This window comes from Schistocerca gregaria, chromosome 4 (genome assembly GCF_023897955.1).
Source record: "Schistocerca gregaria isolate iqSchGreg1 chromosome 4, iqSchGreg1.2, whole genome shotgun sequence".
Lineage (NCBI taxonomy): Eukaryota > Metazoa > Arthropoda > Insecta > Orthoptera > Acrididae > Schistocerca > Schistocerca gregaria.
This window is the reverse complement of record NC_064923.1, coordinates 653,698,911-653,717,720: the sequence shown is the minus strand read 5'-3', so window position 1 is coordinate 653,717,720 and position 18,810 is coordinate 653,698,911. Positions and strand designations below refer to the sequence as shown.

The following is an 18,810-nucleotide window of genomic DNA, read 5'->3' as shown; positions in this document are numbered from 1 at the left end:
TTAGCCAGGTTGTTACACTAGTAAGGGACAGTTTGTACAGTCCCCAGCTAGCAGCCGCTTAAGATCTATTCTAAGAATAACACGGAAAATGCGTTTTACGAACACATTGTAATGCCTAACCAGAGAATAATTGTGGGAAAACTATACCGGTGATTCTGGCAGGGTTATTGAAGTCAACTGGAAAATAAGTTTTGAAAATGGCAGGAATAGTTATAGAATTAGTGATGATAAGATTATTTGTTATGGTGAGAATGGGGAAGAAACGGGGACATTACACAAATTATGAAAGAATATAACGATTCCAAATTTATATAAAAATGTCGTACTACTTCTTTTTGATCTTGTGCTTGAGAAAACGGAGTGGATGAATGAAATGTGAAACTTGTTTCCTAATGTAAATCTCTTTGCTTGTAGTAGGCCGTAGACACATTTGATATTGGTACTTCATGAGTTATGTTCTATTGTGTTACAAAAATGACCTTTTTTTGCCTAAAGTCTCGTTTATTTGCAGTGTGTTACAACCGCTCCATTATTAGAAAGGCCTATTTTCTTTTATCTAGCAGACAGTGATGAAATAGATGTGATCAGATCAAGAAACCGCACCAGTCTAGGGTACTATTTGTATTAACAGCTTTTTCAGTAGTAGACAATGACATTTCGATTTTTCATGCAGCAAAACATTTGATGAATTTTGATTAGGTAATAGATTCTTTCATAGAAAGGAAAGCACACCATGTGAAGCTGTAGCAAGATTAGAGAGAAAAAAATACTAGGACCTAAGGATTCAAGAAATGTGTACTGTCTTGCTTGTCTCTTATCTTTACTGGTTTTATGTATCCTATATTTAATTTTATGTCACACAAAACAGCAAATTATTTGCTAATATGCAATAAAGACTGCTAATTTTCTGAAGAGTTCTTGTTCTCCCAGTTACAACTTATCCCACCCAGTATTAATTGTGAGTTTTTTTAAGAGGGCATGATGTCAAACCGGCCGACTGGGACCTGGAGAGGCACCGCAGGACATTTTAATTTCCACTGTCCTGAATATAGTTTGATGGCATCCATTACAAAATATATGTGTTGTGAGTTCCACATAGCGAAATATAGTGACATGCGGTAGAAGAATGGTGTGTGAAGAGGCGTGGTACTTCATTTTGGCACACTTAAGCCCAAATAACATGTCTTACATTTCCTTGAACATGTATGTTTTATGTATCAGACTCTTCAGAAAGATGTGCACTACCAAATGAACATATATTTGAAAAGTTGATTTTTGTACATTTTTGACGTCTTATCACTAACGCTCAAGGGGAGGGGGGGGGGGGGGGGGTGCGCCACTATCTAGTATAGCTTCAGTTCAGAAATATCGTAGATCTGGGGCTGATCTGATGCAACAAAGAGCAGTCTGAGTTACAGTGGGGAGTTGGGTAGCCACCACATGACCCACGTTGACAATTAGTGATTTTGCTGTTTCCTCTTCGTGTACAGCTCTCAAATCAAATGGAAACAAAACAGATGTCTGTGGCCAGGCACTATTGATTGAATTAAAATACATTCGCACAATTTTGGAAGGCTAAAATAAGTTATTAGTTTCAGAGTTTATTTTATTTCCACCTTTCTAACAGTCAAGCATTAATCGCCTTGCAGAACAGTGAAGTTACTTTTGTCGGTTTGCTAAAGAAATTTGGCTTCTATTAATCTTTTCCACTGTGGCAGTCAATTTATTTGAAACAAAGTGTTTAATTACACACTACTGGCTAGTTTCAACTGTTTGCTGCATTTCAGGTGCATGTTTTCATCATCTAGCACATATGGCATCATGCCATTATAAAGAACCCAACATAAAATAATATAGTACTGGTACTCCAAGAGAAATTACATCCCGAAAATCACACTGAAAAGCTGAAGATCAGCTCGAGGCCTACTTCATTGGCAGTCTGGACATACGGATGTGCAATTTAAGCCGAATCATGCAATTTAGTATGGTACATGAAATTCTGACACTCTTGGAGTATCCTCTGATGTTTTGTTTCTTTCATGTTGTAATGTAAGATCTTTGAATGTTTTTCACGTATGAACATATGGCCTTCGTACGTTATCGTAGCTGGCACTCTCTGGCAACTGCTGAAATGAACCTGTTGCTAACAGGTTGCAGGAAAATATTTGGAATGGCGGTTTGGAAAGCATTACTTTCAAAGTAAATTTCCTTTTGCACAAGATGAACTATTTGCGAGAATCTGTGATTAATTTCTTAATGTTTGTGTGTTGGCGCTACTTAACAGTGATGTTGCTGTTGGTTGACTACATCATGTGTCCTAGGCTCTGAATATCTGCTGTCATCGGCTGGTGAGATCACGTGACATGGGCTAAAATTGGCTTACAAAAGTGCATTGCAATCTTAATTTCAATGCTGCGGAAAGTAACATGCGGTGTCCGGTGGAATTTGAATTTATACTTTTGCAATACAAAAATATGCAGTGCACATGTTGCTGCACATCAAAGATCTTTCCAAAACATGTTTTTTCTCCTGAGTATCATTTTTTAAAGTGCCGGGAAATTCTACGCTGGCGTATAAAACCATAACCATTCAAAGGATTGATAAGTTTCACAGTTCCGAGGGAAAGTATAATGTCACTTAGCCGGCCGTGGTGGTCTCGCGGCTCTAGGCGCGCAGTCCGGAACCGTGTGACTGCTACGGTCACAGGTTCGAATCCTGCCTCGGGCATGGATGTGTGTGATGTCCTTAGGTTAGTTAGGTTTAAATAGTTCTAAGTTCTAGGGGACTGATGTCCACAGCTGTTAAGTACCATAGTGCTCAGAGCCATTTGAACCATAATGTCACTTAACTCACCCAGGAGAAAGTGTATTTTTAACCGGGAAATCTGGGAAAAATCTGAGAATTTTTTTTCCTTGTCCGCATAGACATGTTGATATAAGTACTTTACCTGGTTGAACATGTCCAGAAAACATTTGCAATTTGTTGTGTCTTACTGTTAGAGGTTCTGCTGGTAAATCTACTATCTCTTATGCTGATCAGTAGATCATAGGAGATTTCATAATGTATTTTTTCATTCTTTGTGACTAAGGCCAAACAAAATATTCTTGTTATATGTTTCTTGGGTATATTATATTGATATAGCAGCAATGTGGGAATATACAGGTGTGTAGTACCAAGATTCTTATTCAAGTGTACTGTACATATACTGTCGGTGGCTGAGAAGAATGTACACTGGAGGAATACGGCTTTAAGTCAGGAGTGCATTGTGACATGCGCTAGACTGGATAGTATGGTCTGTTCTAAAAACATTTACTATGAATGCAGTTATATCAGCACTATAAATGTGACTAACATGAAGAGGTTTCTGTGATGCAAACACAAAAAAGCATGTCACCTTTTCAGCCTACTGATAATTTAAAAATAATGTCAGTCTAATTTTCAGTTCCTGTGTACATGGTGTCAGTAGTTCCCGTATCAATAATTTATTAATACTTGTGTTGTATATGCAATAACTTAAATATATTTCTTTGGACACACATTTCAGTTTATTCAGTTAAAACATTGTTAATGACAAGGTTTTCTCGTCCATTTAATGTGGATGTGATGTCTGCATACACATTTCACTAGTAATTTCCACTTTCTCACTAGTGCTGCACATAAAAAAGTAAAGGAAAATGGGAGAACGTACATGGCTAACAGTGAAAGACAATGAGGCTAAAGATGGCAGGGAAAGGAGCAAGGGGAAACACCGTTTCCCCACTTCCTGCCTCACTCCTTGCAGGTCTTCTTCTCAGCTGCCTACAGTACTTTATTTGTGAGTTTGTATGACTAGCCGAAGATCAAATGTCAGCATCTGTCTTCAGTCCTTGCTTGATCTATTCCATGTGTTTAGATACTGTGTTGATGGGAGCTTTAAGACTTAAACTTGATTATCTGTAAATGTACAATGTGAGCAAAAGCCTCAAGGTCTAAATACTGTCATATTTTGCTGGTTGGTATTCTTTCAGTTTTGGTGTAGTTGTTCCCCCTTCCATGATCATAAATCACGCACTCCTATTCCTTTCGTCTTGTAAGTGAAACCCAATATAAATTAAAGATTTCTGTGTTTTATTGTGCCTTAAGTGCTTTGTATTTTAATTGTAGGCAGAAATCAGCTGCAAGACTTGCAGTTACATATTAACATTAAAACTATTTTACTTATTGTCTGATTAGTCACTTTGTTTGATTATATGAAAAATAAGAGTTGTGTTTTTTATATTTTAGCTGTGTACATCATTGAATATGAAGCCTTCCCAATACCTTACGTGGAAGACGCTACTACTTCGTGTAAGTTTAATTTTGTTATAAAAATTCTTAATATGGTGTATGTATGTATGTGTGTGTGTTCCTGCATGTGTGCTTAAGGTAGAATTCAGTAATTACAAACTACAGTCAGTATTGTACTGTAAAGCTGCACAGGTATTGCATTTGTCTAGAGATTGTATTTCGGGTGTAGGTGTTGAAGTGAGCACATAAGTGCTTTCCAACTTTCATGCTGAAACAGTTCAAAAGTACTTTTGCCCCCAAACATAGCCACTTTTGTAAGTCATGTTCTACACTTAACTGTGATTGCTGTGCTTCCAAAACTTGCATCTAGAAGAAGAGCAATATATAAGACATGGGTAACTGGAACAAAGTTTACATCACATATTAGCTTCCCCTGCGGGTCCCAGGGTTAGAATAGGCCCGAGGTATTCCTGCCTGTTGTAAGAGGCGACCAAAAGGAGGCTCACACATTCCAGCCTTTATGTGATGGTCCCCCGTCAGGTTTGAGCTCCATCTTCCTAAATTTTCCCGAAGAGCGAGCCAATTGGAGAAGGGTGCCTTACATGGTGCATCGTGTCAATCGTGCACTGAGATCTTTAGCCCACTTTCTCATTGTCACATTGCAGTCCCGCTCATTCTCCATCTCTTGGGTGAGGACACCTTCCTGGGTGCATTTTCCACCATGCACTATGCAGTGTTGGCTTTCTGTGCCAACGATTACCATTGACGTCTTAGCACCTCATATCCAGCATGGTAGCTTGTCCATTGTGGTGGGGCCACCATGTACCCTGTCGGTTGTAGCCCCCTGACAACACAGGGATCGCTCTGCTGATGCCTGCACTGTTAACTCCACACATATGCCATGTAGTAGATGCCCATCTCCCTGAGGCTTCAGGACTTCCGGTAATGGCCATCCTGCCAGTTGGCCCTTGCTGAGGCTGGGTGGTGCCTGTCGGGAGGGCCCCTGGTCGGAGTTGGTGGCATCGGGGCAGATGACACGCCATGAATCATAGTACGTCATCTCTTGCTGGTGGCCTGCCGCCAACAGTCTCTAAGCAGGCAAAGTCTAACTTCAATGCTAAGAAGTATAACCCCAAATCATTCCCCTCGCTGGCTACACCGTGGGAGGAATTCCAGGTTGTGGATGGCAGTGAAGCTTACTTGACCCAGTACCTCATGTTGTTGTTGTCTTCAGTCCTGAGACTGGTTTGATGCAGCTCTCCATGCTACTCTATCCTGTGCAAGCTGCTTCATCTCCCAGTACCTACTGCAACCTACATCCTTCTGAATCTGCTTAGTGTACTCATCTCTCGGTATCCCTCTACGATTTTTACCCTCCACGCTGCCCTCCAATGCTAAATTTGTGATCCCTTGATGCCTCAAAACATGTCCTACCAACCGATCCCTTCTTCTAGTCAAGTTGTGCCACAAACTTCTCTTCTCCCCAATCCTATTCAATACCTCCTCATTAGTTACGTGATCTATCCACCTTATCTTCAGCATTCTTCTGTAGCACCACATTTCGAAAGCTTCTATTCTCTTCTTGTCCAAACTAGTTATCGTCCATGTTTCACTTCCATACATGGCTACACTCCAAACAAATACTTTCAGAAACGACTTCCTGATACATAAATCTATATTCGATGTTAACAAATTTCTCTTCTTCAGAAACGCTTTCCTTGCCATTGCCAGTCTACATTTTATATCCTCTCTACTTCGACCATCATCAGTTATTTTACTTCCTAAATAGCAAAACTCTTTTACTACTTTAAGTGTCTCATTTCCTAATCTAATTCCCTCAGCATCACCCGATTTAATTTGACTACATTCCATTATCCTCGTTTTGCTTTTGTTAATGTTCATCTTATATCCTCCTTTCAAGACACTGTCCATTCCGTTCAACTGCTCTTCCAAGTCCTTTGCCGTCTCTGACAGAATTACAATGTCATCGGCGAACCTCAAAGTTTTTACTTCGTCTCCATGAATTTTAATACCTATCCCGAATTTTTCTTTTGTTTCCTTTACTGCTTGCTCAATATACAGATTGAATAACATCGGGGAGAGGCTACAACCCTGTCTCACTCCTTTCCCAACCACCGCTTCCCTTTCATGCCCCTCGACTCTTATGACTGCCATCTGGTTTCTGTACAAATTATAAATAGCCTTTCGCTCCCTGTATTTTACCCCTGCCACCTTTAGAATTTGAAAAAGAGTATTCCAGTCAACATTGTCAAAAGCTTTCTCTAAGTCTACAAATGCTAGAAACGTAGGTTTGCCTTTTCTTAATCTTTCTTCTAAGATAAGTCGTAAGGTCAGTATTGCCTCACGTGTTCCAACATTTCGACGGAATCCAAACTGATCCTCCCCGAGGTCTGCATCTACCAGTTTTTCCATTCGTCTGTAAAGAATTCGCGTTAGTATTTTGCAGCCGTGGCTTATTAAACTGATAGTTCGGTAATTTTCACATCTGTCAGCACCTGCTTTCTTTGGGATTGAAATTATTATATTCTTCTTGAAGTCTGAGGGTATTTCGCCTGTCTCATACATCTTGCTCACCAGCTGGTAGAGTTTTGTCAGGGCTGGTTGTCCCAAGGCCGTCAGTAGTTCTAATGGAATGTTGTCTACTCCGGGGGCCTTGTTTCGACTCAGGTCTTTCAGTGCTCTGTCAAACTCTTCACGCAGTATCGTATCTCCCATTTCGTCTTCATCTACATCCTCTTCCATTTCCATAATATTGTCCTCAAGTACATCGCCCTTGTATAAACCTTCTATATACTCCTTCCACCTTTCTGCCTTCCCTTATTTGCTTAGAACTGGGCTGCCATCTGAGCTCTTGATATTCATACACTTGGTTCTCTTCTCTCCAAAGGTCTCTTTAATTTTCCTGTAGGCAGTATCTATCTTACCCCTAGTGAGATAAGCTTCTACATCCTTACATTTGTCCTCTAGCCATCGCTGTTTAGCCATTTTGCACTTCCTGTCGATCTCATTTTTGAGACGTTTGTATTCCTTTTTGCCTGCTTCATTTACTGCATTTTTATATTTTCTCCTTTCATCAATTAAATTCAATATTTCTTCTGTTACCCAAGGATTTCTAGCAGCCCTCGTCTTAGTACCTACTTTATCCTCTGCTGCCTTCACTACTACATCCCTCAGAGCTACCCATTCTTCTTCTACTGTATTTCTTTCCCCTATTCCTGTCAATTGTTCCCTTATGCTCTTCCTGAAACTCTGTACAACCTCTGGTTCTTTCAGTTTATCCAGGTCCCATCTCCTTAATTTTCCACATTTTTGCAGTTTCTTCAGTTTTAATCTACAGGTCATAACAAGTAGATTGTGGTCAGAGTCCACATCTGCCCCTGGAAATGTCTTACAGCTTAAAACCTGGTTCCTAAATCTCTGTCTTACCATTATATAATCTATCTGATACCTTTTAGTATCTCCAGGGTTCTTCCACGTATACAACCTTCTTTCATGATTCTTAAACCAAGTGTTAGCTATGATTAAGTTGTGCTCTGTGCAAAATTCTACTAGGCGGCTTCCTCTTTCATTTCTTAGCCCCAATCCATATTCACCTACTATGTTTCCTTCTCTCCCTTTTCCTACACTCGAATTCCAGTCACCCATTACTATTAAATTTTTGTCTCCCTTCACTATCTGAATAATTTCTTTTATTTCATCGTACATTTCTTCAATTTCTTCATCATCTGCAGAGCTAGTTGGCATATAAACTTGTACTACTGTAGTAGGTGTGGGCTTCGTATCTATCTTGGCCACAATAATGCGTTCACTATGCTGTTTGTAGTAGCTTACCCGCATTCCTATTTTCCTATTCATTATTAAACCTACTCCTGCATTACCCCTATTTGATTTTGTGTTTATAACCCTGTAGTCACCTGACCAGAAGTCTTGTTCCTCCTGCCACCAGTACCTCATATGTACAAGAATTGAAGGAATCTTTCATGTCCATGAAGCCTCAGTTTTTTGTGGAGCATTTGGAGGACAAGTTTGAGGAGGTGGAGGGCATGTCCAAAATGCGCTCTGGGTCGGTCTTGATAAAAACAGCATCCACTGCCCAGTCCCAGGCATTACTCGCTTGTGACAAGTTGGGGGGATGTTTCTGTTACCATCGCACCTCATGAGAGCTTAAATACGATCCAGAGTATTATATTCCACAGGGACCTTCTTTCGCAGTCTCATAATGAGCTGCACGCCAGTTTAGAGCAGCGAAGTGTTCATTTCGTCCGGTGAATCCTTCAGGGTCCGAGGGATGATCAGGTTGCCACCGGTGCCTTCATCTTGGCCTTCTTGGGTGACACATTGCCCGAGAAGGTCGAAGTGATTGTCTAACACTCCCCCAATGCGGTGCTTTAAGTGATGGAAGTTCGGCCATATGTCTTCCTGTTGTACTTCTAGCATCACATATTGAGATTGTGGATGTCCATCACATCCCAGTACTCCATGTTCCCTGCCTCCCATCTGTGTCAACTGTGGAGAGCATCATTCACCTTACTTGCCAGACTGCAGCATTTGACAGAAAGAGAGGAAAATCATTGAATCTAAGACCCTGGACTAACTGACCTACACTGTGGCTAAGAGGAAATTTGAGCACCTACATCCTGTGGCTATGACCACCTCTTATGCCGCTGCTATGAGAACAATTGTCACCTCATCAATTCCTTGCATTTCTGTTGCCTCTCAGAACCAGAACCTGCCCTCTTGATGGTGGGGGCCACTTCCCTCCCTGTTGCTCCCGCACCACATACATCTGGAGCAACATCCCCCCCTCCCCCCAACCATCAGGGATATCAGTCCCCACTTCTGAGCCGGAGAAGTGTACATATTCTTTGGCTTTTCTCGCTAGGAAGAGGTCCCTTGGGTCACTTCATTCTCAGGTTTCTGCTTGTGGGAAAGATGACACCCGCTAGTGACCGAAGAACCCAAAAGAAGCTGGTCATAGAGCTTTGCGCTCATACTGAATCTTTCAAGTCCTCCCAGCCAGGTCAACCCAAGGAGCAGCGAGAGAAATCCAAGATGATGTTCTCCAAGGCCAAGGGGATTGCAGTGCCACCCACACCACCACTACCTACAAGCTCTGCGACTGCGGATGATGTGGAGATTCTGGCGTCCACTGAGGACCTAGATCTCTCTGGACCCTCAGACACAATGGATATAGATTGCTCAGGCAAAAATTCGGTGGCAGCAGGTGACCCTGAGATATAAACTACCTCATTGAATGTTCCATGCCTTCCCAGTCTCACAATGACGTAATCCTCCAGTGTAAATGTGACGATTTTTTCCAATGCCTGGCTGAGCTGTGGCAACCGTTAAGCCTTACACCTGCTTTCTGCATGGCCCTCCAGGAAACCTGGTTCACGGCAGTGCAGACCCCTGCCCTCTGCGGCTACAAGGGATCATAGTGGCGGGAGAGCACCATCATTCCCGGTGCTCAAACCCGGTAGAAACCCGCTTGATGTGGATAGCTATCAGCTCATCAGCCTCACCAACATTATTTGTAAGCTGCTGTAATGTATGGTGTGTCAGCGGTTGGGTTGGGTCCTGGAGTCATGTGGCCTACTGGCTCCATGTCAGGGCGGCTTCCGCCAGGGTAGCTCTACCACTTATAATCTTGTGTCCCTCGAGTCTGCCATCCGAACAACCTTTTCCAGACACCAAAACCTGGTTGCTGTCTTTTTTTTATTTACGAAAAGCGTATGGCACCACCTGGTGACATCATGTGCTTGCCACATTATATGAGTCGGGTCTCCGAGGCTCGCTCCTGGTTTTTATCCAAAATTTACAGTCGCTTCGTATTTTCCGTGTCCAAGTTGGTGCCTCCCATAGTTCCCCCATATCCAGGAGAATGGGGTCCCGCCGCAGCGCTCTGTATTGAGTGTGTATCTATTTTTAGTGGCCATTAATGGTCTAGCAGCAGCTACAGGGTCATCGGTCTCACCTTCTCTGTATGCAGACGACTTCTGCATTTCATACTGCTCCACTAGTACTGGTGTTGCTGAGCGGCGCCTACAGGAAGCCATCCACAAGGCACAGTCATGGGCTCTAGCCCATGGTTTCCAGTTTTTGGCCGCAAAGTCGTGTGTTATGCACTTCTGTCGGCGTCGCACTGTTCATCCAGAACCAGAACTTTACCTTAATAATGATCCACTCACTGTAGTAGAGACATCGATGACATTGCACATGTTCATAGTTCTCCTGCGCATTGGAATCACTGTCTACTTTTCCAACCCACGGTGGTTCATCTCCTGCATCAGCGGCACAGGTCAGGGCTTCCAATTGCAGTTCGTGTCTCACACCTTCTTTTCGAACTAGAGTTTTGTCTTTACCACCTGTACTTGAGGTCCATCCAGGTACAGATCCATGGTGTATGCCTAGGCCCCAGCTTTGCCTGGGCCTTTCACATGACCCTAAGGACTAAGTTAACCCCAAGGATCTCCACCACCATTTCCTCTCGATTCTTGAGATGTACCGAGGCCACGAAGTGTTTACATTGACGGCTCGATGGCTGATGCTCACATCATTCATTGCCTGATGGCTGCAGTGTTTTCACTGCGTAGCTGGTGGCTATATCTCGTGCTCTTGAACACGTTCGTTCATGTCCTGAGGAGTAGTTTTTTCTGTGTACTGACTCCTTGAGCAGTCTACAAGCTATAAACCTTGTCATCCCTCGGTAGCAACCATCCAGGAGTCCATCTATGCTCAGAAACGGTCCAGTCATTAAGTGGTGTTTGTCCGGACCCCCAGCTCAAGTCGGAATCCCAGGCAACGAACTTGCCGACAGACTCCGCGGAAACTGTTCTCTAGAGAACTGCTTCTCTGCAACTGACCTGCATTCAGTACTACGCCGCAAGGTTTTGCGGCTTTGATAGAAGAAATGGCATAACCTCAGCATGCACAACAAATTGCGTGTCATTAAGGAGACTACGAATGTGTAGCAATCCTCCAGGCAGGCTCTCGAAGGGACTCTGTGTTTCTCTGCCGGCTCTGCATTGGCCACACTTGGGTGACACATGGCTGCCCCCTGTGCCGTGATGACCCACCTCAGTGTCTGTGCAGCGCCCGGCTGACAGTAGCCCATATCTTGCTGAGCTGCCCTTCATTTGCTGCCTTGCGATGGAATCTTCAGTTACCGGACTAGCTCCCCTTATTTTAGCTAATAATGCCTCATCAGCTAATTTAGTTTTACTTTTTATAACATGACAGTTGGTTTTATCATTCTATATAAGTTTTAGTGCATGTCCGTTGCCCCTTTGTGTTCTCCACTCTGATGCTTTTAGGGTGGATGTTTTAATGTGTCGCAGAGTGGCTGGCTTTTCCTTTTTATTCTCGTGGCCAGTCAGCCACAGTCATCCGCTCTCTTGTTTTTACCCCTTCTACCAGTTTTTTGCTTCTCTCTTTGGTTTTCTTTTCCTGTTTTGTCTATGGTAATGTTGGTTGTCCTCCTGTCGTGCATCTGGTTCTTCTATTCTCCTATTATTGTGCTGTACGTCTCCTTTTTTTCCGGCTTTCCCTTGTGTAATTATTTTACTGGGAACAAGGGACCGATGACCTTGCAGTTTGGTCCCTTCCTCCTCCCCCCTCCCCTTCCCTCTTTTAAACCAACCAACTAACCAACATATTAGATAGATGACAGTGAACATAGAATTAAGTTCAGAGAACTGTCGATAATATCAGAATTCAGTATGATGGGAAGCCTCCATATGCTGTGGTCAGAGCCCCTAAACATCATAACATGGGATCAGTGAGGGTCTAAATACATTTATAGGAATCTCCCTCAATGCTGTATTCAAGAGTCTCATCCAGGCATCAATTGCGGTTGCTGGTGGTCCGTGATGAGTAAGTTACTAATTGTATTTGAGGCATGTGTGAAAGTGGTTTGTCAAGTGAACATGCAAGGCTGGAGTTAATGGTACCTGCCATTTCTTAAAGTTGGTTTTTACAATCCTCATCATATTTGAAATACGGTATGCAGAACTGCTGTAAAGGTCTCTATCCTGTAGAACTGCCGTAAAGGTCTCTATCCCTGTCAGATTGCCCTCAATAAATAAGAATGTAGGTTTCACTCCGTTTGCATGATACCCAAAGCCACCAGACATACCCTTTGTCCACTGCAGTACTCAACAGTGCACAAAGACGTATGGTGCTTTGGTCATGTGGACAAGATGATGATCATTCTATACCCTGATCGCATTGCAGCATCCAGAACCAGTTTGTCACTGTGTATGATGCTCATCTATTCACTAGCTCCATATGTACATCACTATCTTATCTACATGTTCTATATGAGACAAACTGTCATCTATAAATATGGCAAGCAAAGTTCTGGCAGAGTTTAAATGATTAGGACTGAAGGTGGCTACTCACTGAATAGTAGAAGCATCGATCTGTCAGCAGTCACACAAAAAAGAATGAATACTTCTCTAGTTTTCATACAAACCCTTTAGTGAGCCTCTACACACGCCCCCCCCCCCCCCCTCACACACACACACACACACACACACACACACACACACACACACACACACACACACACACACACACACAGTCTCCCCCCCCCCCCCCCCCCCCTCCTCTCTCTCTACAGTGTGCTGGCTGAATGCGTCTGACACAATATGTTTGTGGACTGAAGCTCATTAAAGGATTCATTGAAAAGCCAGCAAAATTTTCATTTTTCTTGTGTGCCTGTCAGTGACTCAATGCTTCTAGAACTTGGTGAGTGGCCGCCTTTACTCCTAAATTATTTACAATGAGCCATCTATAACAGATTGGTCATTCTACCTCAACTCAACTGACTCACATTCTGATATTGACCCTTTCGACAATGTCGAGGCATATTGCCATTCGCTTTCATACCTCCACTTGGTTTAATTTCCCTTCAGTGGTTAAACTTGTAGTAATGACCTGTCTGGTAGTGCAAGAGGCTGTGCTGATAGGTCTATATGTATAGTGTCTCTGAGCAGTTTTAATCACTTCCGCCAGTCCTCTTATTACACAATGGAATTGTCTTTGTGTGAAAAGCCACTGTTCCTATCTGTTATAAGAGAAATTGGAAATTTCCCATGTGATAGCCACAAGGGATAAATTTCTATGTTGATCCTTATACCCATTGATTTAGGATTATAGATAATCCATAATACTGTCACCACTTTTTTCTGACAAGCTGAATTCTTCTGAAACAACATACATACCAGCTATAGCTGGAAACCTCAAGCTACACTGACATAAAATCTATCAGACCACTTAAATTAGATTAAAAACAAAGATTCCATGACTTACCAAGCGGGAAAGTGCCGGTAGATAGGCACAATTAAAACACACACACACACACACACACACACACACACACACAAAATTTCGAGCTTTCACAACCGGCGGTTGCTTCGTCAGGAAAGAGGGAAGGAGAGGGAAAGATAAGGATGTGGGTTTTAAGGGAGAGGGTAAAGAGTCGTTCCAATCCCAGGAACGGAAAGACTTACCTGAGGGGGAAAAAAGGATAGGTATACACCCACCCACACACACACACACACACACACACACACACACACACACACATACAGACACGAGCAGACATATTTAAAGGCCTTTAAATATGTCTGCTTGTGTCTGTATATGTGTGGATGAATATGCGTCAGTTACACACACATTTAAATCGCATTATGGAACTGCTCACAGTAGATGTAACAAAACAGGAGTACAAAGGTCACTTTAACTGTCAGGGAACTTCTTTTGCTGTTCAGACTACAGTTGCTTCTTACGTCCAAATGAGAGTGTATAAAAAATCTAAACTAAGCGCACAGTACTTTATGGTTCTGGTAACTAGTGCTGGTGCTTTGGAATCTGGAACACTAAATTTATCTAGAATTAAGGGAATAAGCTTTTATGCATCCATCAGTGACTTGAATTAGGCTGGGTGAACTAGTGAAAAAGTGTGAAGTTGTGGTTGAGAAAGAACTGTCTTGCTCTTTCTTGTCCAGTCACCTCTACAAAAAGCTTCTCACTACTTAGCAGTCTGCATAAGCTCTGTTGCTTTCTTCAGCATGGCTACATGTCAAAACAAACAGATATGTAGCTTTTACTAGGAACTTGGGTGACTAACATAAGAAAGACATAGATCAATTTTTAAGATTATATCATTTATCTGGCATAACACCATAACACTATGTCCCGAGTTTAAAGAACATTCAGCACATAAAAACATAACTTTGCCAAGCACAGTGAATTGCTCATTGCCTTACACATCACTATCAGAAAATATTATCATTATGGACCTGCTGGCAAGAACTAGTGTGAGAAATTAGAGTCATTGGTTTTAGTTTATACTGAAATAGTTCGCATATCACTGTGGTATAGTTAATAAACAAATAAGTGATTGCCAGAGATATGCTTCTTATTGTCATTTGCTTTAGTCAGCAGTAAGCAATAAGTATTGACAGTTTGGGCTGACCTTGGTATCCTTTAATAGTGACACTAGAAGATATTTATTTTCCCATTTCAGTGGCCACCTCACTCCACTGTTCTCTTGCAGCCAGCCACCTGTTGCTGAACTGAGGCACCTCTCACATGGGCATGTGGGAATGAATGGGACAGTGCATCTAAAACATTCCCTGCACTCATTCTTGAATAAAATGCTACCTATTGTGCTAAAGGCATAAAGTAACAAGCACTGTTAAACTGAAGTAATAAAAAAAGAAAACAAAATGGTGCAAGCTCTGTGATAGAGACATCACTCTCTCCATCCAAAACAAATTACAGTCAAACTACATAAAACTGTAAGTGTGGGGAACACAGTATCTGATAGCAGATTTATTGGGGAAACTCTAAAGAAACATAATTCATTTGTGAAGGGTGTTTGGATAATAAGCTGATCTTTGAAACACACATTCTATATAAAGAAGAGAAAATGATAAAACTAATAGTCACACTTTTAACCGGCACAGACAAGGGAATTCGAACAAAATATATACTGTGTAATACAATATTACCAGTTCTATTATACGGTTGTTCAACTTGGTGGGTAAACTTGCAATGCAAACCATCAAGTGCTGCAAGGAGTCCAAACCGATGCTTCAGAATAATGCTCAAAGCTTTCTGTGGACTAGGATAACTTAAAGAATCCTTGTCTGACTTGTTTATCAGTCTGGAATATTAATGGAGTAATGTGTTTGTTTATTCACTGTGATAGTGCAGCAGAACCATTTAACAGAGTCTGTGGAAAATACTGTAAGGAGTCTCTCAGACTTTTAATAGTAAGTACAAATCAAGAAACAGTTTTGTTACCTTAAATAAATCTCGTTGGTAAAATTTGAGATCTTCAAATTTATACAAAGATTATTGTTCCTGCACAACTTAAATGAATGCCATCTGAAAGGGGTGGTGGTGGCCCTATAGTGCATCCTGTGGAAACTCATGCTAAATGGGGGTGGGGGTGAAGTACAAATATAGATGCATGTTCCATTAATCGTTTCTGTGCAGAATACTTGTTCATTTAGCAGTATAGCAGGGAAGTAAACCAAAAGATGCTCTGTCATCGTCGTTGTTTTTCCTACTAAACGGTTTCAATAATGCATGATTTCTGCTGAAATCTTAGGCATCTGAAACATGTCTACTCTGTCTTTAATGGCCTGTGACATCTGCAGTATATATTTATTATTTGAACATTGATATGTGGTTTGATGGGCAAGTTTCAAGACTAGAAGTCCAAAGGCTCAACATTGTCCAATTCACAAGTGGTCCAAGAATTTTTTCAGTCATTTATTGCTTCTTTCACAATGATTTTACTAAGTTGAAAGGCCAGAGGAAGGCAAGGACATATGGACATCAGTATGATCATGTGTATCGAAACACTGGCGTTCATGCCAACCTTCAGGTTGAGAACAACTTTAATTTTACTTGTATATTCATTTGCTTTCCACGCATCACTTGTAACTGTAGCTGATGACCCTTTTTGAGTATAAATCCATCATAAGTTGTGAAACAAATCATTAGTGCAGATAGTAGTAATCCTTTGATTTGATGACTCCAAAAAGAATAATTTATTTTCCAAAACTTAATATTCACACATGCTATAATTTGCCCTTCCTGTGCGTCATATTGTACTTAAATCATGTGGACGTGATTTTTGCTGTATTTAATGGTAACTCATTATCCATATCATAATACACGGGAAATTGAAGTTTGTGTAGCATGTTCTAAAGTTAAAGATGAAGAATGTAATGTATGATTCAGCACAGTAATTGCTTTTAACTTTTTGTTTTATAGTAGGTGCATAAAAGGTTGCATGTAACAGTACCTTTTGCACATTAAATATTAAGTGATAGTGAATCTGTACTAAACAGAAACACATACCTGAAAGATACTGCAGATTTTAAGTGTTATGTTAAAAGCTGCTAGAATTTTATTAAAATGTGTAACTTATTCTGTATTGTTAGTTACTATTCTGTTGTGACTCTTGAAATTACTTGACAATATTTAATTATTTAATTTTAAAGGAAGTTTTTAATCCACAGGAACATGGGAGAAAGGGAGCAAAGAAGGAAGACTTTTTATCTAGTGAAAATTCTGGCCCAGAGACCCAGATCTTACATTACCTTGTTAATAGTGGCTGGATCACTGCCCGCTAAATAATCTTCGTTTAATAAGGGTACAGTTGTGGACCATAACTAAAACATAATGTGATTAAGTGAAGTAGGCCATCTTTCTCTTCCTTTCAACGTATGTCCACTGTTGTTGGCTTATGCATAGACCACTGAACATATATTTACTGTGTACATATATGAACTATGTAATCAGAAGCATTTGGTGATCTCAGCTACCTTTTATTAGCTCATGTAGTACAATTCTTATTAAGTCAATGGCTAGGGGGAGAAATGCACCAAATATTTCTTTCATAGTTATTTTTGATATGCATATTGTCTGTAAGTGTACAGTGTAAAGCTAACGTATAAATATTACCAACTATCAGTAAATAAACCAAATGAAATTTCGTAAATAAGGCAGAGAGAAATCAGTGCCGTTAATTAAAATATTATGTACAGAAGTACATAAGAGCTTCAGTGATTTCACCTTTTAAACAAAAGCCAAATTGTAAAAATAGAGGGACATGCAGAAGTATAATGCTTTTGGTAGCAGGCCTTCATCTTTCTTTATTTCTTTGCAGATTCTTTGCAACACTGATTGTTTAAACAATAGGAAGCTATTTAATTTACTTTATATTGTATGGGTTGTCCATTTGTTTATGGTCAATATTGATTCCTCATACATGAATTTTGTGATATTTGATGTGGAAACATGTAAGAACTTGGTTGTATATAGTGTACCTGAAATGTGTTGTATATATTTTGTGGAGTTGCAGTTCAGAATATGTTCATTATGTTGTTGTGCAATCACTTCAAAGATAAAAAATTGTCAGTATGTTATTAAACAACTAATACTTCCATAAATGCTATGTAGTGACAGTTTGCAGTTGTTTTAATATTCTGGCTCTTATGCATCCGTTTTGCATTTATAATGCATGAAGTAATGCAGTTTTTTTGGTAATGAGAGAAAGTACAATGTTTTGTGAAAAAATTCATTATCAAGCTATGGCTAAAATGATAACACTGTAAAAATGTTACGAAAATCAAGTGAATAGTGGGCTTCATGTAGTTACAGTCACATGCCCTTATTACAATCTTAATTTCATGTGTAACTCTGTAATATCTAGTCCATGTACCATCTCCTAGTTCTTTAAGTTTAATTTAAATTTATAGACAGTATGCTCTGTCATTAAAAACTTTTACCTCAATGCTGCTTGTTAGTGTCATTGTCAAAGTATACAAATATTATAGGAAAAAGACTTTAAAGCTCTAGATGAAATGTGAAATGAAGTCTGTGACAATACCGATACAATCTGCTGAGCTGTTTCAGAAATGTATTGCTCTTTTTTGAGTTTATGGAGTACAAGTTTGAATCATGGTTTCACCTGGAGATATGACATTTTAGCTTCTACTATATAAATGGAATTAATTCAGTTCCAATTTGTGGCATTTTGTGTAAGAAATATCACATTGTTATCTATTATATATTTGCCAGAAGTGATCAAAATAGTAAAACTTCTTAACAATATTGAACTTGGCATGATGCAAATATAGTTGTTTATTATGGCATAGAAGTTGTCTTGATTTTTAAAGTTTTTCACTTTTTGTATTACCACCACCATTAGACATAGATTATATGCCATGCCTTGTGGCAAAGCAGCTATGGATTAGTCTTAGATTGCTAAACACTCAATTTTTGGTTAAGAAATTATTGTTCTGTGTGCTGGTTAGAAGTCCCATGTAACATGTAGTAATGCATCAATCTCTCTGAAAAATAAAATTGGTGCACTCCTGTAAATCAATTGATAAGTAAGCAAGCTATCAAACAGTGAGTTACATAAGTCTTCTGCTCCATACTTACAGGGAAAAACTGCAAATTCATCTTTCTTTTGCTTCCTTTACAATTCTATAA

The 18,810-nt window shown here is 40.4% G+C and overlaps 1 protein-coding gene across 1 annotated transcript in view; it reads left to right on the top strand.

Annotated features, from left to right (window-relative positions):
- LOC126267397 (transcriptional adapter 2B-like) overlaps positions 1–18,472 on the top strand; it is a 92,430-nt gene extending 73,958 nt beyond the window's left edge. The window contains exons 11-12 of the mRNA XM_049972599.1: positions 4,264–4,326; positions 16,830–18,472. Of these exons, the coding sequence (XP_049828556.1) occupies positions 4,264–4,326; positions 16,830–16,943 (177 nt within the window). The 3' untranslated portion in view covers positions 16,944–18,472. The remainder of the gene's footprint in view (positions 1–4,263; positions 4,327–16,829) is intronic.
- The last annotated feature ends 338 nt before the right edge of the window (positions 18,473–18,810 follow it).